The following is a 25971-nucleotide window of genomic DNA, read 5'->3' as shown; positions in this document are numbered from 1 at the left end:
ATTGCACGATGGATATTACAAGTCATGTTATGCCTATGCCAAAAAAGAACTGATTATACAACCTACAGCTCACTCCACTAGAAAGAAAGGAGCAACTGTAGCTTTCATGGCTAATGTACCCATTGACACTATTTGTGCCGCTGCAACATGGGCATCACCAAACACCATTACAAAGCATTCCTCTCACCACAGCCTCCCAAGCACGGGAGAAACAGATACATAATCTAATGCACAGCATGTGAATCCAGAAAAGGATTCACGCTGCAAAAATAAATGGTTATTTACCAGTAGGCGTAGTTTTGCATCTTGAACAATTTTCTGGATTCGCATGCGACCCACCCAGCCTCCCCTACAAGGAAAAGAAACGGGTGAGGAAGCAAATGATTCCATCACTTATTTAATTACCATCTCAAGGGCTACCAATAGAAACCAAGCCGAAAAAAGAGAATCTGAAGATGGCTACCACGCACGTCAACCTCCAGAATACAGTCTGACGTCACAGAGGGGACGTACCTGGCACCAAAAGGTGGTCAAACCCAACCAAAAAAAGACTATTCCGGCCCAACCACTAGATGGAGGAATAATGCACAGCTTGTGAATCCGGAAAATTTGTCACACTGCGAAACTACTCCTACTGGTATGCAACCATTTAGTTATTCCTAGTAACAATTCTTGTCTTGGCAAGTCATGTCCCCCTGTTTCTCCAATCCAAGATACCACTGTCAAATCTACACATTCTGTTTGTATATTTAACATGGTAAGAGAGTATGGCAGGGTGTTTGGTAGCTGGCAGGCACCTAGAGGGTGAGCATGATAATGGGAAGAGGACATTTTAAGAGTAAGGAAAAAGTGGAGAGGCTGAGGCTACCAGTACATATCTCATTACGGTGATAATGTGTACTAATTTCATTATTTCTGTTCCTAATGAGTTAGAACGTTTTTAGTTTCTCTTGATTTGTTGGACGAGTGCAACTTCTCCAGGGTACTTTTGAATGATTTCTATGATTTTAAATTAAACTTGAAGCACCTTGGCCAGTGACTGCTGATTTTAATGTTTCCTGTATGAAAGGAGATGCATTTGAACGTTTAGGCAGTTTAACAAGTATACTGCACTTTTGAGAGCTACAGCTGACTTTTTGTAATAAAGTACTTCAATCCAGAAACACTGACAGTACGTCTTTTACAACATTAAAAGCCTTCTGCAACTCTTCTTGCCCAGTTGACATTTACTCTGACATTAAAAACCTGCAGTCTGAAAAGCTCCATAACCACTCAGTTTCTCTTTGTTTTTCTAGTTGATTCTTGGGACAGCTTTGCTCCATAAACCTGTAGGTTTGTTGCTTAGTCTTATCAAATCTGGCTCTCTTGATAATATTTGCCTGGTATTTTTCCTGTAGTCATGCATATAGGTACTATGTCCAGTGACCACACTCTCTAATCTAGGTCTTTCTTCTGGAGTGGTTATCACAGATTGGAATACAGTAGTAGTCCCCACCACCCCAACTTAAAAAAAAAAATAAACTACATAAACAAGCTGCTGCCTTGCCTTTCAAACTCACCAAGCATGTGGTAGCAAAGCGAGTAACCAAGTACCTTGTAGACAGCAACTACTAGGTTCCCTAGCAGTTGGGATTCCTTCTCGTTTGTGGAACTGAGATGGCTTTAGCTCTGGGACTTGAGGAATTAAGGATTATTTTGGATCAAGGCAACTCTGTAGCCCTAATCGTGCTCTATCCCTCTGTGGCCTTCGATATGCTAAACATACCATATTACTAAACTATATATCCGAAATTGGCAGTAAGTGGCTGCCTGGTTCTCCTTTCTTCCAGTTCGTACTTAAGTTGTGGCTCTTCAACCCTGTCACTCTTCTACTCAACCCATTTTCTGTGGGGTCCTCTAAGGATCCTTTCTTTCTCCTATGTTTTTCAAGGTTTTCATATGTCCCTTTGTCCTCCTGATCACATCATGTGGCTTTAGGGCTATTTCCTATCCCAAAGATACTCAATCAACCAGTTGACTCGCAGAGCTTCCAACTTGTCAACCAGAGTCATGGATGGCATGCAGTTTACTCATGCTTAATGCAAGCAAGTTTGAGATCCTACTGTGTGGAAAACAAAAGTGACTGACCATTCTCTCTGGATTTGGATACTGGGAGTTGCACCTTTCTCCCACCATGAAATATTAGGAGTTCTACTAGACTACAACTTTTCTCTTTCTCCCATGTAAATGCTTTCTCAACTACTTAGGGCATTTCTCAAGAGCTTGAGAACTAAAATATTTTTACTTACCCAGCCACCATCACACACAATCTGTCTTTATTGTAGCATCTTAGCCTCTTAAGTCATCCTTCGCCAAACTGTAGAAGCAGATACCAACCTCGGCTGTACTTGCAGTGTGCAAGCTGCGGCAAATTGGTCATGTTACTCATGCCTAAACTAAACTTCATTGACCTCCATTTCAGCAGAGGATTGCCTTTTTAAGCCCTGTGTTTTACGCATAGGATGTTTTACGCACCTAAACACTGTGCCCACTACTCCAATTATAATGCTACGATCCAAGTCGCAACTTCCATTTTCCCTTCCTGTGTGAAATACTCTTGCATGGTTGACAGTTCTCCTCAATTTCTGGGTCCACAACTTTAAATCCTCTGCATCTTAAAAACCTTTCCTCACATATTTTTCAAGAGAGCATTGCAATCGCTGCCCCTTTGCTAGCCTCTTTTTTAATTTTCTATGTATACTTTTTCTTTCCTTGTTTTTTTGTGCCAGGATGCCTATTTTGTTGTACAAATTCATTATAAACAAGCATTTACAATGCAATGGTCTCGGCATCATTAAAGGTAGAGTTATTGGCATTGCTCATTACATTTCTTTAAATCATAAATAAATGGCATGGTCATTTGATGGGACAAACCTACTAGGAAACTTTGAAGCATAGTGCGTCTCGTGGCTGGAAATGCTTGGTAGGCACAACGGTTGATAAGTAACCTATGGTATAAGGGGAGAGAGGGTCAGTGTACACGTAGGTGCCCACTAATCAGCAGTATTGGCCAGTAAGATAATCCAAAATGCGAGCCACCTAAAGGTCGACATGCTAGAGCGAGTACCATTGCCAGCATGATTTATGGCACTCTGACAGAAAATTACGAATCAAACCACCTTTAAACGTCGGATGCACATTTAAAATTACCCAAACTTGATTGGAAAACTGCACCTGTGACAACCGAAAGATGTGCTGCCATGTTAATAAATTATCACACAAACTTAATGATAAAGCGCCTCGTAATGAGGGTTAAAGTGCAGGGAAATGTTCTAGCTGCGCTAAATGGGCTGTGCAGGTAAGCCACACTTAAGTAATGAGTGAGCGCATTAATACCGAACAAATTAATGCAGATATATACTGCAGAAGTGCGAGCGCCTCTTCGGGCAGTTCTAGCTCCCAGCGTATGCATCTGATCTACAGCCGCGAATATCTAATTACAGCCGTTCGGCTCTGCTCGCATCATTGTCTTAGAAGTAAAAAGATCATTTTAAGATTTACGCTTTGGTTTCTTCCATAAATAGCTCTTTATAGCAATTCATGAGCCTTTTAAAAATGACTCGGGGGATTCTATATATACACAACTGACTTGGGCATAAAGTCAATTTTCATGTACTGTGAGTTACACATAATCAGTACCTGTCGGCGTAGATTGCATGCTGTGCCGTGTAATGCCGCCCCGTCTCAGCTCCCACTTCCCGACACTCTCCCATAATCAGAGCTCGAAGTCCGCCGACCCCCGTTGCTTCCCTGCAGTAACCCCGCGAATGTCATCTGAAAAGTTCCCCGGTAGGTGTTTCCCTACGGAGAGGCAGCGTGCATCAAGCAGAACCCGAAAGCCAGACTGTCGCATATTTCCTGGCCGTTTTCTTTCAATTGTAGGTTTATATTCTGATTGAACTTTAATCCCACACCAATAACTAAGTAATTTTATCGAAAATAAGGCAATACTTGATTAATGAATCTGTTTTGGTTTCATGCGCTCTACAGTGTAAAGTTGAAGCAGGTTTGCATGGGTAATACATAATAAGTGTTCATTTACATGTAGCTTTTGATATAATAAATATAAACGCTAATAAATAAAAATAAAACGCTGCGATGTGGGCACTCGTGTGTCTGTGTGCGTGCGCGTGTGTATGTGTGTGGGGGGGCCTGTATGTGCGTGCGTGGGCGCTTGTGTGTGTGTGAGAGAATGCAGCGTGGGGGGGCCTGTATGTGCGTGCATGCGTGCATGGGCGCTTGTGTGTGATTCTGAAAGAATGCAGCTAGCACGTGCGCGTGCTCGTTTCGAATCGCCTCCAAGGCGATGCGCGCGGCCAGGAATGTCTCCTGGAAAGGCGACACGGCCACAATAAGTTCTCGGCGGCGACGCGCTTCCGCGCGTTCAGCCGAGCCCTAAAAATCAAATAAGTCCATCTGTCAGTCTGTATTTTGAATGCACTATCATAAATTTCACGGTATTCAGCCGTCCTAAGTTATGTATTTTTGGGTGATGGATAAGGTTCCCCTCAATTTTGTTATGACCATGTACACTGACACCAACTGTGCATTACTTTTTGTTAAACGAATTAGCCCCCACCAACATACGTTTAACACGTTTCCCTTAATTATAAGTGAACCTAGGTGTTTTAAAATAATTTCAGTGACTTCCATGTTGCCTGTAAAGATACTTGTGTTTCAGACTTATTCTTTTGAGATGTTTGATTTGTTTTCATTACTCTATGTATATATCTTTTATAGCTGCAGAAGTTGATTCTTCCTGCAGTTTGTCTCTAACCTCTTTCTACAAGTCTTTTTTGTATGTGCTTGTTCTATACATTAAAGACGTATTTGACTGACTGTCCAAACAACTGACTGCAGAGCTGCCCTTGATGAGTCCTTGTAGTGTGAACGATATATCTGACATCAATAAATTGTTCCTATTGGTTTATGTTAAATGTGTCCTTCAGGGGACTTTTCACTAGGGTATGCATGTTGAACTATAAGCTTGCTTGAAAAACTATTATTTGTAAAGGATAGTCTTTGGAAATCTGTGAAAATCGGCAAATCTATGCAGACTGCAGGCTTAATTCTGTGATGCATAGATTTATAAAGTGTATTTGAACGAGCCCCCATGTCATCTGTATGAATCTTTAACTCCTGATTTTAATTTGGAAAAAAAAAGAATGAAGTGTAATTTTAAAAAAAATCTTCGTTTTTTTTGTGTGCTTTAAGCAAAGAAATCATATTATAAGCATAGAAACATATCAACATCATAGTATTTCACATCTGTAATTCCATATAACCAGAATAACATTGCCTGGTTGCTTTCCCCACCTCGCCATGTATCAATCCAAGTTACTGAATACACTCTGTTTGCCCCATATCTTGTCAAATTTTTTGCAGGCAACTGAAGGCCAGCATGGCTAGTTTTGGGTCTGTCACCAGGGAGGTACAGCGGGCGAACTAAATCCCATTATGGCGGCAACCTGGGGCAGTCTCATTGGGTGTGCAGCAAGATCCCTTGTTTACCGCATCCCCACAAAAACGCCATGGTCGGTCTTCCCCATATGAAATAACCTGGTTCTGGTTGTAATAAGCACGGTGCTATGTTTTTAATTCCACTCATCTGATTCCTGCTCTTATGACCACCTTCTTAGGGTGAGGGCATGCCTCCCCCCAACCTTTAGCCCCTAGTCTCCCACAATGCCGCAAGGGACAGCTGGCTATTATTTAGCAGCGTCCTGTAGGTTGGAGAGATCACATGCTTCTGTAGAGGGCTGTCCATCAATACAACCTGAGGAGATTCGTCCACCACATCCTACAGTATCTCCTCGTAGCCCGCCAGGGCATGTTCTAGCGTAAAAACTGATTATCCACTAGTTCAGTTTTGCTGTCGCCACTATTCAAAGGGTAGGAATCCAACCAAATATAGCCAAACGTTGATACTCCTATTATATTCTATTGTTTCTTCACTCTATTTTCAGATCTGCCATTATGTCAAATTCTCACTGTGGGGAGGTCCTCTAGCACCCCCCCTACCCTTCCATCCAAGTTTCCTAGTGGCTTTCCTCCATAATTTAACTATTAAGTCTATCAGAGGTGGATGTTGGGTGGGTTAGTTCTTGCGATAGTCTACTCACATACCCCACCCCCCCACCCCCGGGCCACTGTAGTCTGTCATTAATGATGATTCTTGGAGGGGAGATGAAGCACACGTAGCTGTGACAAACTGTAGTATGGCTGGAGGTTAGGCAGTGATTCTGCCCTCATAAGGGCTCCTAGTCTGGATTTGCAATGCTAAGCGTTGAACCCCCTCCCCCTGCCACCACCTTCCCTCCCACCCTATAGTAACGTCGAAAGTACTGCATCCGTTGCCCTAAAGAAATCAACTGCTACTTCATATAGCATGTTCTGTAGCATATTAAGAAATGTGGGAAACTCAATCAATATATATAACATGGCCCTGCCCATCAAAGACATTGGGTGTTTCCTCAATGGTCCCACATTTCACTTGTATTTTACCATGACCCTTCCCAGGTTCTATTGGTGAAATTCCCAAAGGTCCAAAGTTACATAGATTCCAAGATACTTTAATTCTTCTAAGTACCACTTAAGGGGTTTGAGTCAGGCTGCCGGTGGTTTTCAATAATGCTACTGATTTGTACCAGTTGATGTATATCCCGGAGTATTTCTCAAATATGTCTATGATCTTAAGTATCTGTATCTGGAAGTGGAATGCACTGGACCCACCTGGAACAGCAGCATGTCATTGGCATAGAGGGAAGTGACATCTTCCCATTCTTGACCACACCTCAACCCACGCAGCCAACATGTGAGCAGGTCCAGCCAGGGCAAGCGGCCGGACGGGGGGGCTGGGGAGGGATAGGGAGGGAGTGGCCATCCCTTCCTCATCCTCCTCTCCCTTGCTCAAATTCCTTCGATATTGCCCGATTAATCCTAACTCTGGCCACTCGTTTAGTGTATAATATGCGGATCCAGAAGTGGAACTCCGGCTCAGATCCCATCCTCTCCAAGACAGCCATCATGTAGCTCCAGTCAACTGAGTTAAAGACCTTTCAAGCGTTCAATGTTAGGACTGCTAGAACACAGTGGAATGAAGCGCGATTGTTTGGGTGGAATACGTTTGTCAACCACTTGCAGCAGGCAGTAGGCCAGTACTTTGGATAGAACCTTTTACCTCTGTGTTTAACAAAAAGATCTGCCTGTATGAGGCACACTAGTTGGCTGGTATACCTTTCTCATAAAGATCCAATGGTAAGTGTAATAATTTTCAAGTGTTGATCTGTTTCAAAACTTTTGGAGAAAGCCTTACTCAAGTCCTAGGATGTGGTCACTGTTACTGAAAACCGCATTCATTTTCCTAAATGGTCATAATTGGGTACTTTCGTTACAGCATAATGTGACTTTGGAAGACTTATTAAAACTAAAAAACAAAAAGGAATTGTTAAGGTACTGTTTCTTTGAGATGTAAATATTAGAAAAATATGCTATTGCTGGAAAAACTCTCGACAAATTCACAGTATCAATTACCTTTTTATTTCAGCTGCAGTGTACAAGATTCCTAAGACTGTTAACATGGAGGAGTATACTAAGAAGCTAGAAATAATGCTCCAGTGAGTTTGTAACTTAAATTTGAAACCACTTCAAATGTTGCTAATGGTGTGTATTAGTGTTTGTAGGGTGTGTTTCATTTGTGAGGGGTGTTGGATTTTTTACCTAGGCAGAAGCTTTATTTAGCAGATTATTTTTCTGTATTACATTGGGGGAATCATTGGCAAGGCCAGCCACCTTTAGTATCATTCTACCCCCTGCCCCCTTTGCCCCTCCACTCGAGTACAGCATGTTTGTGTGAAAAGTGCAGCTTTTCTGATCCAGCAGGTCTTCAAAACACAAGCGAGGTTTTCTACTCTAATAGTGAAACACCGTGAATCCATAAGCATTCCTATAGCACATAAGCATGGAGACAGGGGAGAGGCTTTTGAAACATATACACCATTTTATTAGACCATGGAAAAATATTCCAAATTTTAGGCCGGTCTATTTCCAGGCGTCTAGATATGTTGTCTTGCATTAGAAAAACATTTACAATTGTGCATAGGTTTTCAGTTATTCATCTAAAGAACTAGGATAACTTAATCTGGAAATTATTACATTCAAGTGCAGTGAGGCAAGAAAAAATGGTAGAGCAACATAATTGAAAATCTTTGCGTCTTTCATGGAGTGGCTTCTTTCAGTTCATTTTTTTTTTTATGCATTCAGTTTATTTTTCCTTTGCAATGTGATGTTGCATGTTGCAAGAGGAAAGATGATGTTCGAGGCATATGAGCTGCAGACCGTACACTTTTGCAATAGATCGCCACCTGGTGTTGGGCTCGGATGATTGCAGGATGTTGTCTTCTTGGAAGAAGTCTTTGTAGTCACGAGATGGGTGACTCCTCCCTTGGACAATACTGCGCATGGTCATCGACTCCATCCTCAGATTGTTTTTTTCCGCCACTGGGTTCGGATGAGAGTTTTCCGCTCCGGCTAGAAAAGACTTTTCCAGCAATTTCGAAGCGAAAAAACTTTATCGACATCGAATAGAATGCTTTCGACACCATCGGACACATTCCGGTGCGTTGACGCGTGCCGTTGGGCCTATTGGCGCCGTACGGCCTACGCCTCATGGACAGGACTCCATTCAAGAGATGCCCGGTATGTCGAGCAAAATTCCCTCATAGCGACCATCACGAGGTCTGCAACCTCTGTCTGTAGCCGAACACAACGAGTCGGCCTGCACAGCTTGTGCATCCTTCCGATCGAAAAAGACCATTCGGGATCGGAGGGCACGTAGACACGAGATGAGGAGACCAGCACCGGAGGCTATATTCGGGGAGGAGATCGTCGAAGAAGACATCTCCGAGGGCGAAGATCCACTCGCAGACATCTCCGAGGACAAGGCTCCATTCGTCGCTGAGGAAAACTCGCCTGATCTCCAGATCATATCGGAGGCAGAGGACTCAGATGACTTGATTCCATCTCGTCAACCCGTGAGTACTCTTGCCCCTGCACAACAGACACTACCCAAGCCAAAGGCAACGGTCAGCACTCCGCCCATGGGGCCCAGTCGAGACCGAAATATACCCTCAGACGCCCCGCCCTCGGGCTCGGCTCCGAGGAAAACATATACGCCTTCCGGTGCATCGTCACCGACAAGACCACATGTGCCAATTCCACCTCTTCCATCGGCACCGAAGCACACACATCCTTCGACACCGAAGGATTCTTTGACACCGAAGCCAAAACGCCCTTCGGTGCCCAAAGACCCATCGGCACCGAAACCTAAAGATGCACCGGCGCCGAAGCCAAAATCTGTACCGTATCCGCAAAAAGCTCCGGCTCCGAAACCTTCCGGTTCCAAAAATAAGGATGGAAAGCCAGAGTCCGACGCCTCAAGACCAACCAGACCTGTCTCCACTCCAAAATCTCCAACCTCGGTACCAAAGACTCCAAGGCCTGATTAGGAGACACCTAAGCCCTCTACCAAGCCGAAACCATCTTCGGCACCGAACAATTTGCCACGGGACTCGATAACGCCTCCTACAGCAAAAAACACAAAACAACCCCTATCGGCTCCGAAAAAATCGACGCCGAAGAAGGTTGTAGAAGAAGAACTGTTTAGACCAGATCCTAAGCAAAGGAAAGTTCATATCAATCCAAAAACTGGACATGTGCAAGCTATTCCTTATAAGAGACCAGCAGACACACCACTTCTACCTGGGGTTCCTGCTAAAAAGAAGGATTGTGCAACTTCTCCAATGCACCCTTCCTCTCCTTCACCTTCTTCCTCTCTTATCCCGCCTTACATTGAAACTACAGTTTATCCTGTTCAATCTTCCGCATCATCACACCACACTGATGAGGCGTATGATATAGGTGGGGGGAATGACATACCAGAGCCACATACATACCCTGTAGATGAGGATGTCAATCCAGAATACCCTAGAGATGAGGATTTATATAGTTTCCCACCACACAATGTGCCCGACATCCCTCATCCTCAGTCTTACCCAACAAAACCTTCCCCTCCAGAAGACAGTATTGAGTTTAATCATCTCTTAAATAGAGCTGCCCTTTACCACGGGGTTTCAATGCACTCTAATGCCATTGATGAGGATTTTTTTACTCGATACATTTGAGCAGTCACAAAGGTCTACACAAATACTACCCATGATCAAAGGAGTCATTAAACATGCTCCAGAAATATTTAAAGACCCGGTACGATGTAGGGTATTAAATCCAAGAATCGAAAAGAGATATAGACCAGCACCATCTGATCCAGTCTATATTAAGGGACATCTGCCACTAGACTCTTTAGTAGTGTCTAATGCACGGAAAATAGCTAATTGCCAGACTTCTGGAGATACGCCCCACCTGACAAAGAATCCAAAGTCATTGATGCATCAGGGAAACGGATTGCTGCACAGGCTACAAATATATGGCGCATAGCAAATACACGAGCCCTGCTCTCACGATATGACAGGGCTCACTACGACCAATTAGAAAAACTCATGGAGCGCCTCCCAGATATATATAAAGATCAGGCAACCTAGTTCATACAGGAAGGCAAATTAATATCTAATGCCTCAATTAAATGTGCACTGGATGTAGCGGACACAGCATCCAGAGCAGTCAATACTAGTGTCATATTCAGACATGCGTGGTTACGCATTTCAGGTTTTAAAACGGAGGTACAGACTACCATCTTCAACCAGCCCTTCAATCAGAACCAATTGTTTGGGCCAGAAGTAGATAACACATTAGAAAAAGTTAAAAAGGACACTGACACAGCTAAGTCTATGGGTGCATTACAATCCACTCAAACTAGAAGTTCTTTTCGCCGCTCCTTTTATAGAGGAGGCTCTAAGCAAACCGGCGCCGATACATCAGCTTTCAAGACGCACACACAGACCTCCTCTAACAAAGGTTACTTTAGAGGAGAAAACCTAGGCAATAACAATAAGGGAAGAGGTAGAGGTAACTACAACAATCGCTCCTCTTCCTCTACCAAACAGTCACTTCCCTCTGCCTCCTCTACAGCATTCCACTCCTGTGGGGGGCAGATTATCACAGTTCCTACCTGTCCATCACAACAGACAGGTGGGTGAGACAGATTATCCAACATGGCTACTGCCTAGACCTCACAGCAACCCCCCCCCCCAAACATACCACCCAGGCAGCGTCCAAGGTCTACAGACCATATGACTCTGCTTCAACAGGAAGTTCTAGCACTTCTACAAAAGGATGCTATTCAAGTAGTTCCTTTAGAGGAACAGGGAACAGGAGTTTCTTCCCTGCACTTCCTAATCCCCAAGAAGGACGGGACACTGCGACCAATTCTCGACCTCGGGCCCCTCAACCATTACATACAATCAGATCATTTTCTCATGATCACTCTGCAACAAGTACTCCCACTACAACAAAAAGGCGATTTTCTTTCAACACTAGACCTAAAGGACGCCTACTTTCACATTCCTATACATCTTGCTCACAGGAAGTATTTAAGGTTTGTCATACAAGGACAGCACTATCAGTTCAAAGTCCTTCCTTTCAGGGTCACAACAGCACCACGAGTGTTCACAAAGTGCTTAGCAGTAGTAGCGGCACATCTCAGAAGACAACAGATACAGGTCTACCCTTATCTCGACGACTGGCTCATAAAAATTTTAGCATTATGCTATCCTGGTGTTAGTACTAACCGCATCTACCTCATATCAGTATGATACGCCTAGTTATGTAAAGTATAAGTAACTTACCATAGTCCAGTAAGACAATGCTAGGTGAATTGTAGCAGTAGGTTACACCTAATGTATGGAACTATAACTACCTACCTTCATTCCCTTTAGGTAACGCTATGTGAATGGTTTGTCTAATCTACCTCATGTATATGTATTCTGTATTTCTAATATACCTCCTGTTCATATATTATGTGAAGCGCTCTGATACCCACGGGTCACGTTCGCGCTATATAAAACTTTCTAAATAAATAAAAAAAAGCAAAATCATTCAGTCAATGTGTCCAACACACAAAGCAAACAATTCAAACACTGCACGACTTGGGGTTTACCATAAAGTACACCAAGTCGCACCTAGAGCCTTCGCACGTTCATCAGTATCTAGGAGCTACCATAGACTCATCCACAGCTCTAGCGTATCCCAGTCCAGCCAGGATACAGAGCATTCAGACCTTAGTCTCCGTTTTTCAACACCAGCAGTCTCTCCAAGCCAGAGTGTTAATGAGACTAATAGGCATGATGGCGTCTTGCATCTTCATAGTTCCACATGCAAGACTGAAAATGCGCCCACTACAAGAATGTCTAGCACAACAGTGGAATCAGGCTCAAGGTCAGCTCACAGACCTGGTGTTGGTAGACAGCCGTACATATCGCTGTCTGCAATGGTGGAACACCAAAACCTTGACAAGAGGACGGCCGTTCCTAGAGCCTGTTCCACAAGTGGTGCTCACAACAGGTGCATCCCCCACGGGATGGGAACCCCATCTCTTACACTATACGACACAAGGCCAATGGAACAACCAACAAAAAATGCTCCATATCAACCATCTAGAACTACTAGCAATTTTCCTAGCATCAAGACGTTTCAATTGCAAGTACAAAACAAAGCTGTCTTAATCCGGACGGACAATATGACAGCCATGTACTATATACAAAAACAGGGGGGGGGACACTCTCTGCAACTGTCCCAGCTCGCACAGAACATTTGGAGATGAGCCATTCCTCAAAACATACATCTGACTGTAGAACACCTTCCAGGAATTCACAATCAGATAGCAAATCTGTTAAGTCGACAGTCACAACAGATTCACAAATGGGAGATGCATCCACAAGTCCTTCAACCATTCTTCCAAATGTGGGGGCATCCACAGATCTGTTTGCCACCCACGAAAATGCAAAATGCCCAACCTTCGCCGCCAGGTTTCCACTCCCACGGTCGGAGGGGAATGCGATATGGATAAACTGGTCAGGCAGATTTGCGTACGCTTTTTCGCCTCTCCTACTCATTCCACTAGTAGTGCGCAAACTCAGACAACAGTCTCTCAAACTAATACTAGTAGCTCCCACATGGGCACGTCAGCCGTGGTTCACCACACTACTAGATCTCTCACTGGCTCCACACCAAAAATTACGCCTCACGCCTTCCCTGTTAACACAGAACCATGGAGAAATAAGACACCCAGACCCAAGCCAACTGAATTTGGCCATCTGGCTCCTGAAGTCTTAGAGTTTGGTTACTTAAACCTGCCACCAGACTGTATGAACATAATTAAAGAAGCTAGAAAACCCACTACCAGAGCGTGTTATGCCGCTAAGTGGAGGATATTTGCAATATATTGTAGCAATAATGACATTGATCCACTGGATGTTTACATCCAAAATATAATTTGTTACCTTATACACCTACAAAAGTCCAATCTAGCTTATTCTTCCATACGTCTGCATCTGGCAGCAATTGCAGCCTATTTACAGAATAGACAACATCTATCTCTCTTCAGAGTACCTGCAATCAAAGCATTTATGGGAGGGTTAAAAAGAATAATCCCACCTAGGTTACCACCTGCTCCGGTATGGAACCTGAACGTGGTCCTCATAAGACTTATGGGACCCCCCTTCGAGCCTTTACACAAGTATGAATTGCAATTCCTAACATGGAAAACTGCCTTCTTTGTTGCCATCACCTCTCTCAGAAGAGTTAGTGAAATACAATCATTCACAATACAAGAACCATTTTTTCAAATACATCCTAACAAAGTGGTTCTTAGGCCTAATCCAAAATTCCTGCCAAAGGTTATCACTCCTTTTCATCTTAACTAATCAGTAGAGCTACCTGTGTTTTTCCAAAACCCAGACTCTGTTGCAGAAAGGGCCTTACACACCTTAGAAGTTGGAAGAGCCCTGTTATACTACACAGATAGGACTCAGTCCTTCAGAAAGACAAAACAATTATTTGTATCTTTCTCTCCCCCACACAAAGGCAACCCCATCTCTAAGGGGGGAATTGCCAGGTGGATTGTGAAGTGTATACAGATATGCTATCAGAAAGCTAAACGTACACTAACAGTTCCTCCTAGAGCACACTCCACTTGCAAACTAGGAGCCTCTATGGCTTTCTTAGGAAATATACTATTAGAGGACATATGCAAGGCAGCAACATGTTCTGCAATACACACCTTCACTAAACACTATTGTGTTGATGTGCAAGCCAAGCAGCAAGCTGCAGTAGGCCAAGCTGTCCCTAGAACACTGTTTCAATATACTGCAACAGATACAGGCGACCACTGCTAGGGGAGACAGTGCTGCACAATCGTTGCAAAAGTGTACGATCTGCAGCTCATATGCCTCGAACGGAAAATGCTACTTACCAGTATGCATCTGTTCTCGGCATGTAGAGCTGCAGAGTCGTGCACGCCCTCCCGCCTCCCCGGGACTTGTATCCGTTCCAGTACTCATCTTACTTAGATGCACACGCATGGACATCCTTTCTCTTTCCTTCTACTAACTGCATTTTAAGCAATGATAAGCGGCGCTCCTGCATGATTTAGATGCAGGCGCCGAACTTTCTTTTAATCTGTGATAATTTGTTTTTGTAAGCTGCGCTTTTAAAAACATTATAATGTGTGCTCTGTTACCTCTTGTGTGGCCTCCCCAGCCCCGGTCCACCACGGCTGTTCGTGCCGATTGAGTGGAGGGCGGGCGCCATTTTGGGTGCAGCCTGAAGGCTGCTTGGACCGCAGTTAGCGGTCCAGCTGCTCGGGGGTGTTCACCATTAAAACGCGATGTGCCCTCGTGCGCGCAGCGGACGAGCGCAGCAGACGCAACGATGGCGCGCCAGAGGTAAGCCCGTCTGCGCTCGTCCGCGCCTCGGCAGTGCCCAGGGCCAGGAGCCCTGATCCCTCCGTGGTCGAGGATGTGGCGGTAAAGATCTCATATAACCGGGATACATTGCTTAAACTAGGTAGCGTCTCCTGTGGGTCTAGAGACTGGGACGTCCGGAAAGATAGGACGAGGGCTTGCCCTTTCTGTCAGTTTCGCTACAACTTGAGTCAACCTGCTCCCGCCCTTCCCTCTGGCCTTAAAACTAATATCCGAGCAGCACTTATTAATGCAAGGTCTATGGTTAAACATGCCGCCGATGTCCACGAATTTATCATTGACGAACAACTTGATCTCTTATTTGTCACCGAGACCTGGCTGAACGATTCATGCTCGCCAGTGGTGGAACTAGCTATCCCTAGGGGGTATAAGATAGTACGGGTGGACCGTTTATCTGGCAGAGGGGGTGGTGTTGCCATAGTGTTCAGAGATATATGGTCAATTAAGGAGTGCACACGGGTGATCCCAGAGGCCGAGGTATTAGAATTCTCACTGGCCCTGTCTCCTCAGTTTTCTTTAGGTGGGGTACTGGTCTATCGGCAGCCGGGTCCACCAAGCACTTTCCTTAAATTTCTGGACGAGATTATTGCCTCCCGGGCTCTCCAGTTCTCCAGGTTTCTTCTTTTAGGTGACCTGAATATACACCTGGAGGACCGGCTGGCTCCTGGGTCGAAGGACCTGTTGGATCTCTGTAATGTTACTCATATGACCCAGCAGGTGCCGGCGGCCACCCATATTGGTGGGCATCCCAGCTCTAGCTAGAGCTTTGGCCCTTACATCTCCGGTCAAAACCGCCGACTTGGTTGAGGCAGTGGAAAGTTTTTCTAACTGGATCCGCCAGGCAACTAATTCACTTTCCCAGTCCGCGAGGAAGGGCCCCCCTCGAGGCTCTCCCTCCCAACCTTGGTTTAACAACTCCCTTAAAGCTTTGAAAATAACATGTAAAAAACTGGAGCGGGGCTGGCGCCGCGAGTATTGTCCTCGTGCGAAGGCGGCACTGCGGGCCGCTCAGAGGGAATATTATGCTGCTATTAAAGAAGCTAAAGGTAACTTTTTTGCTGACAATTTCTAAAGTTAACAACAATAGCAAGGAGATTTTTGCTATCGTACGCAGTTTTCTGTCCCCTAATGCGGAACTTCCCCCCTCTCCGAACTCATTCCAATGGTGTGAGGATCTATCCAACTTTTTCACTGCCAAGATACAAAAGATTCAAGATAGAGGGGACTGTCCCAAAGGGATAGTCCGTAGGCTATCTGATCAGCCTGCCTTATGTCCCACTGTTCCCAGCCAATTTTTTTCACATTTTTCCGTTGCCGAGGAGAGAGATGTCCTAGCCATACTCAAGTCACTAAAATCTGGCTCACCGGCAGACCCCTGCCATGCTAGGGTCCTGAGTGGGGTGGCTGAGACAGTAGTGCCGGAGGTAGTGAAGCTGGTGAATGACTCACTCCAATCAGGGAGGGTGCCTGTGCAATGGAAACATGCAAAACTCCTCCCCCTTCTCAAGAAACCTTCTGCTGACCCCTCTTCTTTCCAACTATCGCCCCATTTCCCTCCTACCAGCCCTGGCTAAGGTGTGTGAGAAGGTGGCTTTCAAACAACTGGAGAGATTTGTGGAGGCTACAGGAGCTTTACATCCAGCTCAATCTGGATTCAGAACTGCATTTAGCACTGAAAGGCCCTTGTGGAAATTTCGGAGGCTATTAGGGAGTGTCTGGATGCAGGCGGCAGGGCGGCTCTGATTTTACTCGACCTCTCTGCCGCCTTCAATACGGTACCCCATCTCCAGCTCCTCTCCCGCCTGTCTGACATCGGGATCAATGGTACAGCTTGGGAATGGATTAGATCTTTTTGGATAATCGCTCCCAACAGGTGTGGATGCCCCCTTTCTCTTCATCGGTTTCCATGGTAGCAACAGGGGTGCCTCAAGGGTCTACCTTGAGCCCCCTCTTGTTCAATACTTACCTCACCCCCCTGATCGGTCTTGCGGAGAGGCTGGGTGCCAAAATGATGGCCTATGCCGACGACACCCAGCTTCTCTTTACCTGGAAGGGGGATGATTTGCAAACCGAGGTGGCCCATCGCTGCTTATCAGCAGTTTTTTCATGGATGGCCCAGGCTAGCCTGAAATGTAACAAAGAGAAGTCCGAGGTGCTCCTCTATGGTCATTTTCCACCTGCCTTTAGAGAGTCTCTCTGGCCTCCCGGATTTCCTTGCCCCGCAGGAGACTGCGGTGTTGCAAAAAATCTGGGAATTTGGTCTGGGGGTGACTTAGGCTTTCACGAACAGATAACGCGGCTGTCTGGGGTGAGCTTTGGCACACTAAAAGCCCTGAGAAGATTTTTTCCCTTGCTTCCCCGTGCTGCTAGGGAGACGGTGGTCAGGGCCCTAATACTGGCACGCCTGGATTATGCCAACGCCCTTTACCTTGGCATCCCAGGATATCGTCTGGGAAAATTACAGGTTATCCAGAATGCGGCTGTTAGGCTTGTATTTAATATCCCTAGATGCCTAAGCGTGCGCAAGCAGCTGAGTAATCTGCACTGGCTCCCTGTTGCCCTGCGAGTGCATTACAAAGCACTGACTATGACCCATAAGGCACTTCATGGTCAGGGACCTGCCTATATTGGTGCAAGGCTGTCCCTCTACATTCCCAATCGCCCTTTGCGGTCTGCTATGCAAAGACGGCTGGTGATCCCTAGATTTCGGAGACCGTGTCTGGGGGGGGATGTCCTTTTCAGTGAAGGCCTCAACGCTCTGGAATGGGCTCCCTGAGGACCTCCGGCATATTGAGGAATTGTCCGCATTCAAAAAGAGGCTAAAAACGTATCTGTTTAAACAGTCCTTCTAGTCCCTCCGGTCTCTCGTTTTCTTTCTCCCACGCGCCAGGACACTCTTGAGTAGCAGTGCGCGATGTATAAATTCCTTTATAACATAACATAACTCCATCATGGCGAAAAACAATCTGAGGATGGAGTCGATGACCATGCGCAGTATTGTCCAAGGGAGGAGTCTCCTATCTCGTGACTACAAAGACTTCTTCCAAGAAGACGACAACCTGCAATCATCCGAGCCCAACACCAGGTGGCGATCTATTGCAAAAGTGTACTACTCTGCAGCTCTACATGCCAAGAACAGATGCATACTGGTAAGTAGCATTTTCCTTTTCCAGAATTCTTTAAATATCTTTTTATTCAGTGTACATCCCCACTGATGAGAAGAGCTAGGAGAAGTAGCAGTAATATTTAGCTTACATATTGTACTCTTTATTCCTGCCGTCCCCCATCCACCCAACAGAATTGATTGTAATATGCCCTTAATGGTAGGACATATAGAGGGTGGAGCCAGGCCAAGGGAGGGGGACCAATGGCGCAGAGTAAAGACTGTGTAGGAAGCAATGGGTATAATGAAGTCTGTCAGTGAGGCCCACGGCTTCATCAGGAATGTAAGGAGGATGAAGAGGAGGTTATGCGTAAAGGAGTTTATCCTGTGTAATTCAAACTATACAGTACTTCCCATAAAAAACGATAAATACTCTCTGCTAGGCTTCAGTCTCTGACTGTTCATCCTGTAAAGTTTATATAGAGCGTCGAGTTTTTTGGGGGGGTTTTTTTGGGTAGTGAGCTGTGTAAATATATTTACTTGTTATCTTCATGTTTTTAAAGTTTTTGTTCAGTGGTTGCTCTTAATATTAGGAATTCATTTTCGTGTATTTCCTATTAACCTATATAGGATCTGTGCGTTTAGACAACATAGACTGTGGGATTGGTGTCCAGACTGATTCCAGACACCCACACCAGGTATGTTTGCCTGTATAACGGCTAGCTCACAGTGCCACAGTAAACTTCTCTAACCAAGGAGAGAATAGTTCCTGGCAACTATCAAACATGACAACTCTGAGCGAAAGGTACTGTTGCCACGGTTCATGAAGGGACAGTCACTCGTGCTCACTTTGTCTCAGCACCAACAGAGTAAAAGGATGGAAGATACCTACCATAGTGCTAAAATCATTAATAGAGGCAGGTATATAAATACATGACAGTAATAATGCGTGCTCCTACAATGCAACCCTAACTAGATGCACCTAAGTGTACCTAGTATGTATGTAGGTTTAGAGTCAAGAATCCCCTAAAGATAAAGCCAACTCCATTATCTGAAGTGAGAGACTGTGGGACCCCGTCTTGGTCTGGAGATGGACACCACACGAGGTATGTCAGACCACTGCGAGCTGGAGTGTCTGACACAAGACGCAGAGTTTCCTGCATGCAGTGTCCGCTTGGAAGTCCGCTTTCTCTTCTCCTGCTTCAGCAAAGAGATGGTGCTTATATTCTAAAGTGGTACCCACAGGGGATCTACCTTTCTGTGTCATGTCATCCTAGGATGATGGAAGGAATGACCCTTATACATAGTTATTATGCAGGAGATGGTAGTCCTGCTGAGATTCTAAGAATCCTCGTGCATAATGAATGAGGCTAGTTTGCAGGGAAAACGCCATGCCATTTAAGCAGTACAGTAACTAGGTAAAAGGTCAGTACCAAGAACCATTATGTAGTGTAAGGGCAGGGGAAATGTAGGTGAAAGGTTTGGTTACTACCTAAGCCTATATCGGGGTGCCTGTATGAAATATAACACCATATTTTGTAATTTGTGTGTTTCACCTAAAGAGCTTTGTCTTTGATATTAAATCATTTTGCACAAAAAGCTAACGTAAGCATTAATACATTGTAAAAGGGGATGTGGCTGTATGTGCTTTCTGTATTGTTTTGGCTTTCATTTCATTCATTTTTACAATCCAGAACATTTTTTTTTTTATACATACAGTAAAACCAGTGAATGGAACCTCTTTATCAATGCGTTTAGCAACTGCAACTAATGTGTTTTTTATTTTTATTGTAGAGACATCTTTGGAGATGATTGTGTGAGTTCTAAAGATGACTCTGTTTTGACGGTAACAGTGGACGGAAAAACTGCCAATTTATCATTGGAAACCAGGGTATGTAAGAAAAAGGGGCCGAATTACTACTTGTGGGATTTAACACATCATTATTGGAAAATAAATTAAGACTGATTATTTTGTAAGGGAATGCATTGTCTTGCCATTTACGACTTGTCATGAAAGAAAAAGAAATTACAAATACATTTGTAATGTGCCGGGAATGGATGAGGCTTACCTGGCTATTTATTCTGCACCCTTCATGTTAGAATTACCAATGCTTTCTTAAGCAATGCATTAGTTTTAGCATTTGAAATGTATGTGCATCACAACTCAACATCCAGTGTGAGCATGCTTTGAGTTGTGGTAAGTAGTGTCCAAAAGTCTTGACTCCTGGTCAAGCATCAGCTCCAAGTTTGTGCAGAAAAGGCCTCATCATTCGCCATAAACCAATGTCCCGGAGACCACTATATCTCAAAAACAGTGTCTGCTCCAGAGAAACGCTGGCAGATCCAAGATACTGAGAAACTCCTCCGCATAAAGGTCCTGTAGCCCCTGACTCGGAACTGTGGTCTATGCCAATGTCTGGTTCAAAATAGGCCACTGCACCAACTTTGACACATTTTTAGCCAACACGATAGAGAAACAGCCAGACATTGGACAGAGAAGGATCTCACCTGCAGCAGATGCCAGAGGTAAACAGAAGCCCAAAGAAAAGGGAGCTCCCTTTCAAAGAGGTCATATGCAAGTAACTTTGAGCATATCCCCATACCAAAGAGGCGTGAACTTGAGGATCCCTATCCGCCTCCACCTCATTCACAGGTCCACTCACCATCCCATTTAGTAGACAATGATTTGGACAATAATCAATTCAAATACTTTATTGCGGTCATTAGAGCATAAAAGTGCAAGTGCAAAAAGCTGACAATACATAAAAGCAACCATCAGTACATGAGCTCAAAACCCCAGAATCCTATATTACAAATGCAGACTGTGAACCCACACCCCAATAAATAAGCAAACTACTTAACACATACAAAGTGCCTTATTAATAAAATATACAGCTGTGGGGCAGAAACGGGGCTTAATTCATTTCACGTTAATTCAACCCTAAAAAAAAGCAGTCTATAAAAATGAATAGGTTAAAAGGGAACATGCCCGACTAAAAGATTTTTTAAAGTTTTGTCAACTTAATCCTGTACATTGTTTTTCAAAAGCAACATGCGTGCGCACACCACATAGAGAATAGGAAGCGTGACACCACAAATACAATTAGGGATAGGGTATTGTATTTCAGCAACCCAAACTCCTCTACACAGTGATTGTTCCCCCGATTTCTACATAATCGGATCAACCAACAGCGTCAGGAATTACTGTAGCCAGGTCAGAAAAAACGAACAGCCTAGGGAGAATGTACCTGCCCATTTAATGGGAAAAAACTTGCAACTGGAGAACCCTGTGCCTAAATTGAATGTAGTTTCCTCGCCACCGCGGCTTGAATCTCGTCCAACGCAGGCTCTAAAATGTACTGGTCTTTAATGCTCAAAAACACAACTGTTAATGAACCTGTTGATTAAATTTCCTGTAAACGATTGCGTTTACCCTTCCTAGAACACCAAGCCAGCTCCTTTCTAGAAATTATGGTACAGGCTTCCTGAGGGTTGTACCACAGACTTGCTCTGCTCATGGCCAGAAATGAGTCCCTGACCAATGCTAGCCACTGTAATTTCCCAGTGCCATGCAAGTCCAGGAACTCCTTTAACTCATCCCTATACTTAGCCAGTGTAACCCATAGGCGACGTCAAGAAAATTAAGGGTCTAAGAGCAATTTCTTTGGCAATTGGCATCACCCCCCAAATCCAGATGAAATGAAAATGAAATGAAAATGGGTTTTGTAAAGCGCAGATAGCTGCCCGGAGGCGTCCAAGCGCTGAGTGCCAGCAATGTGTTATCAGCTGAGTTAGTGAACAGAACAGAAACAACTATTTATTAAATAAAAAGGTTTTCAGCTGTTTTCTGAAAGAGGTAAGGTCCGAATTGGACCTTAAGTAAAAAGGTAAACTGTTCCAGAGCATGGCCGCATTCAGGGAAAAAGAGCGACCTCCTGATCTGGACCTTTTTACCTTGGGCACAACAGCACGTAAAGCATTGGTAGACCGTAGCTGTCTGCAAGGAAGGTAGGGAGTGATTAGAGGGCGGCTGATCACTGGACCAGTTTCCCAAAAGGACTGGTGGGCGACACAGAGATATTTAAAACTGATCCTGTCCTTCACCGGGAGCCAGTGCAGTCTTGCTAGTCCAGATTTTACAGAAGTCCTACGGGGAATTTGAAGCAGGGTCCTAGCAGCACAGTTCTGACTCACCTGCAGCTTCTTTAATGTGAAGTCTGGGGCCCCAAGATAAAGCGCGTTTCCGAAATCCAACCTGGAAAGAATCAGTCCTTGAACCACAATTTGTCTTGCCTCAAAAGGTAGCAAAGGAAGAATCTTCCTCAACATTCTAATGAGGCCAAAACAGGTGGCAGATAGTACAACAGCCTGATGGTCAAACGTCAAGGACTTATCCAACCAGACGCCCAAGCTCTTGATGGCATCCTTGGGGACTGGGGGGGTTCCCAAGCACACTGGCCAGATTTGGTCGATTGCAGTTGGAGCTGAGTGGCCCAACAGCATGACCTCTGTCTTGTCCCCGTTAAGTTTGAGACAAGACTGGGTCATCCAGCTCCTGACCTCACTCAAGCAGCCCGCCAGGTCCACTGTGCCCACAGGGTTCTCAGTCCGCGCCAGTGAGACCACCAGCTGTGTATCGTCCGCATAGGTCACGATCTTAATACCATATGGACGGACGATCCCAGCCAGCGGCCTCCTATAGACATTAAACAGCGTCGGGCTGAAGCAGTACAATTGGTGTACTGAGGGGTAGACCACACTGCTGCCTAACCAAAGTGTTGTCTGACCTGGTGATGATTCTAAGGGAACTATTCCCCCAAACTTTAGCCCCGTACATTGCAGCACCCCTAGTTTGCGCTTTATAGATTTCCAAGAGTGGTCCGAGGGGTTTTTGGAAAGAGTTCCTAAATAACCCTCCAGTGTATCTATACCTGCATTCAATAAATCTACGAGTGCATTTATGAATAGGCAAAAAAGGGGTGAGCCCAAGCACACAACCCTGTCTTAACCCTCTATCTATAGTTATAGGAGTGGTAAGTTCACCTTGTTCACCAAACCTGATTTGGGCATAATTGCCTTTGTGAAAACCCCTGAGCATATAGCAAAGTTAGGACGGCTCCCCCAGTCCCCCTACAACAGCCCACAGTTTATCTCTTGGTACCAGATCAAATGTATATTTTGAATCCACCAAGATCAAGTGGAGGCTGGCATCCTCTGTAGTCACTGTTTTCCAGTGCAAGAGTTTGAGCCTAAAAATGTGGTCTATGGGGACGTATTACTCCTAAAGCCAGCTTAACCCCTTCGACGCTCATGACGAGCTGGGCTCGTCATGGCGTAGCCTCCTCGCACGCTCATGACGAGCCCAGCTCGTCACGTAAAGTGCGATTCCGCAAAACCCAGCGTACGGGCGGAATTCCGCCCGCACGCATGCGGTTAAATAAGCTTAATATTTTAAATTCGTCCACCCAGGTCTGGAGACGAGCCAACAGTACTCTGGAAAAGATTTTCTGGCTAACGTCAGTTAAACTTATGGGTCTGTAGTTGGAGGGAAGTGGTGAAGCCTTTTTATGAAAAGGCAGAATTTCCGCTCCAGCCCACGTTGCTGGGATTGCCATTCCCTACAGTATGGCATTAAACAGGATACATAAATAGGAGACCCAGATAGATGGCTCAGTGCGGAAGAGGTCCCCTGTGATCTCATCAAATCCAGGAGCTTTGGAAGGGGCAATTTTGCTTAAGGCACAAGCTATTTCTAGAAGAGTTATCTGAGGGGCCTCTAGGCAGGTGTCCTGCGGTGGAGTGATATCTGTAGCTGTACTAATGCCCCCCTCCTCCAACCTTAAGTAAAGGGCATAAAATAAATTCCAGACATCAGCAGCAATGTTGGATTCAATAGCCTGGTTCCCTTTGTTGCCAACTGTATTGACTATGCACCAGAAGGCCTTCATGTCATGATTGGATAGGGCCTGCTTCAGAGAATCCCACTTGTCCAGCTCCCAGAGCTTTTTGGCTTAGGTAATGCTGGCTCTATATAGCGCCCTCTTTTCTCTGATAAGAGATCTATCTTTAGTTTTGATTGACTCTATCAAGACTAACTTAGCCATCCAACAGCTGTCCTTTTTGCGCCCACTTGAGTGCAAGGGGAGAAAAAATATGTTGGCCAGAGTAGATGTCAGCACCTCCTGGATCTCTGCAACTTGTTTAAGAGAGGTGAAGGTGCCCTCACTAGAAATGGACTGTTCGGCTGCCACCAAACACAGGATGACTGAGTGGTAAAGGGAAGCCATCCTATCACACGATTGCTGTACGGCCGGCCAACTGACTTTTCTTCTGTTGTTGGTCAGTATAACTCTGGCATCTGGTGGTGTGTTTAAAACCGAGAATGCCTCATTGATCAGTAATTCAACCTCCACTACCAGGACATTATGATCACTATCATGTCCTGTCAAAACAGCATAATCCACAACACAATGCCACATCCTGATATCTATCAGGATGTAGTCTATATAGAGGAGTGTCCTGGTCGATTAAAAGTATGCTTCCCTGGTGTCTGATTTGGTTCGGCCATTACATGCCCTTAGTGAATGATTTAAGGTGAAGAAACTAATTTGGAAGACAAGCAGTGTCCATGCTCTGGTAGGCGGGATGTTTGCCTTAGGAATTGCCCGGTGTAGATCTTCTTCATTTGGAGTTCCTCCGTTAAAACCATTCAGGGACTCAAACTGGCAGTTAGTCGCCACCAATGCCCATCCAGTAATTGTTTGGGATGGTAGATATGGAAGCAGCCAGTTGGTCAAAGGTTGGCGATTAAAGGCTGTTGCTTACAGGCCTAGAGTAGACATTGACCAGTGCAATTCTGACCTTAGATTTGAATGTCAGAAGAATCCTTTGAAAAGAACTCCAGCTGCTTAGCTAAACAGTCCAGGTGGGACCCAACCCATATACAAAGAACACCTGATGGCCTACCCTTGCCCTCGTAGCTGCAGCAAGTCTAAAGGTGGCAAACCCCATCCTCTGTTTGTCCTTCCTATCCCAGGTTTCCTGGAACATACAGATGTCATATTGGTCTACAAAAGCCCCCCATGAGGATTGTCCAGTTTGTTTCGAAGACCCTCAACGTAGATGGAACAGTGTTTAGCTGGCGTGGGTATCCTAAGGTTAACATTAAGTGGTGTCATTTCCCTCGTTTGGGTGCTTGGTCTAAACATCAAAGTTCTAATCGGGTCCTTACTACTGTCCTTACTAGACCCCAGCCCTGTAGTGCCTGTAGTGATTACTGGAGCTTTGATCTGGGCTACAATATGCAGCGGTCCCATGGGTGGGCTTATAGGAGCAACATTGAGTGACAGCCCAACATCAGTTTGTGCTACGCGACTTGCCCCCTTTCCCCTGCCTGATTGAGTTGTATCAGGGGGCTCCATCCTTCCACCCACCCGTACCCCAGAAGTGGTACCGTGGTGATAAGACTCCCTATTCAGAATAGTCTGCTCTCTGTTTCCCTTCTTACTATTGGTTGACTGTATTGGGTGCTGCATTGCTCTGGGTCAATCAACATCTTCTAAGATCTCAAATCTATTATCTGTGGGTAGAATGTATAGTAGGGGTCTGGGTGGTTGATGACACTGTCTACTATGCTGGAGGTTTTGCTTCCACAACCCCTGTCTGTGGATTTTCTGGGCATTGGATGCTGAGGCTTGGTGTGAAATATAAAAGTATCCTAGCAGTAGAGACCTTATTCCCACATATTGGCAATAATGATTTGAACATCAAATACTTTGGACAGTTATTGGATTTTTAAAATTGACAACTATACAATCCCTGTGTACATCTTTTTGTCTGTTGCCCACCCACCTGACCCTGTTGGTCATAAGAATCTCACCAGCTTTCTCATAGGAT

At 44.9% G+C, this 25971-nt stretch overlaps 1 protein-coding gene across 1 annotated transcript in view; it reads left to right on the top strand.

The window, feature by feature from the left end:
- The window catches only part of CPSF3 (cleavage and polyadenylation specific factor 3), a 244970-nt gene that overhangs the window by 207787 nt on the left and 11212 nt on the right, over window positions 1-25971 (top strand). Inside the window, exons 16-17 of the mRNA XM_078647825.1 lie at window positions 7586-7655; window positions 19870-19966. Coding sequence (XP_078503951.1) covers window positions 7586-7655; window positions 19870-19966 — 167 coding nt within the window. The remainder of the gene's footprint in view (window positions 1-7585; window positions 7656-19869; window positions 19967-25971) is intronic.

Source organism: Lissotriton helveticus, chromosome 6 (assembly GCF_964261635.1).
Source record: "Lissotriton helveticus chromosome 6, aLisHel1.1, whole genome shotgun sequence".
Taxonomy (NCBI): Eukaryota; Metazoa; Chordata; class Amphibia; order Caudata; family Salamandridae; genus Lissotriton; species Lissotriton helveticus.
Note: the sequence above shows the minus strand (reverse complement) of the source record. Positions and strands in the feature narration are given on the sequence as shown.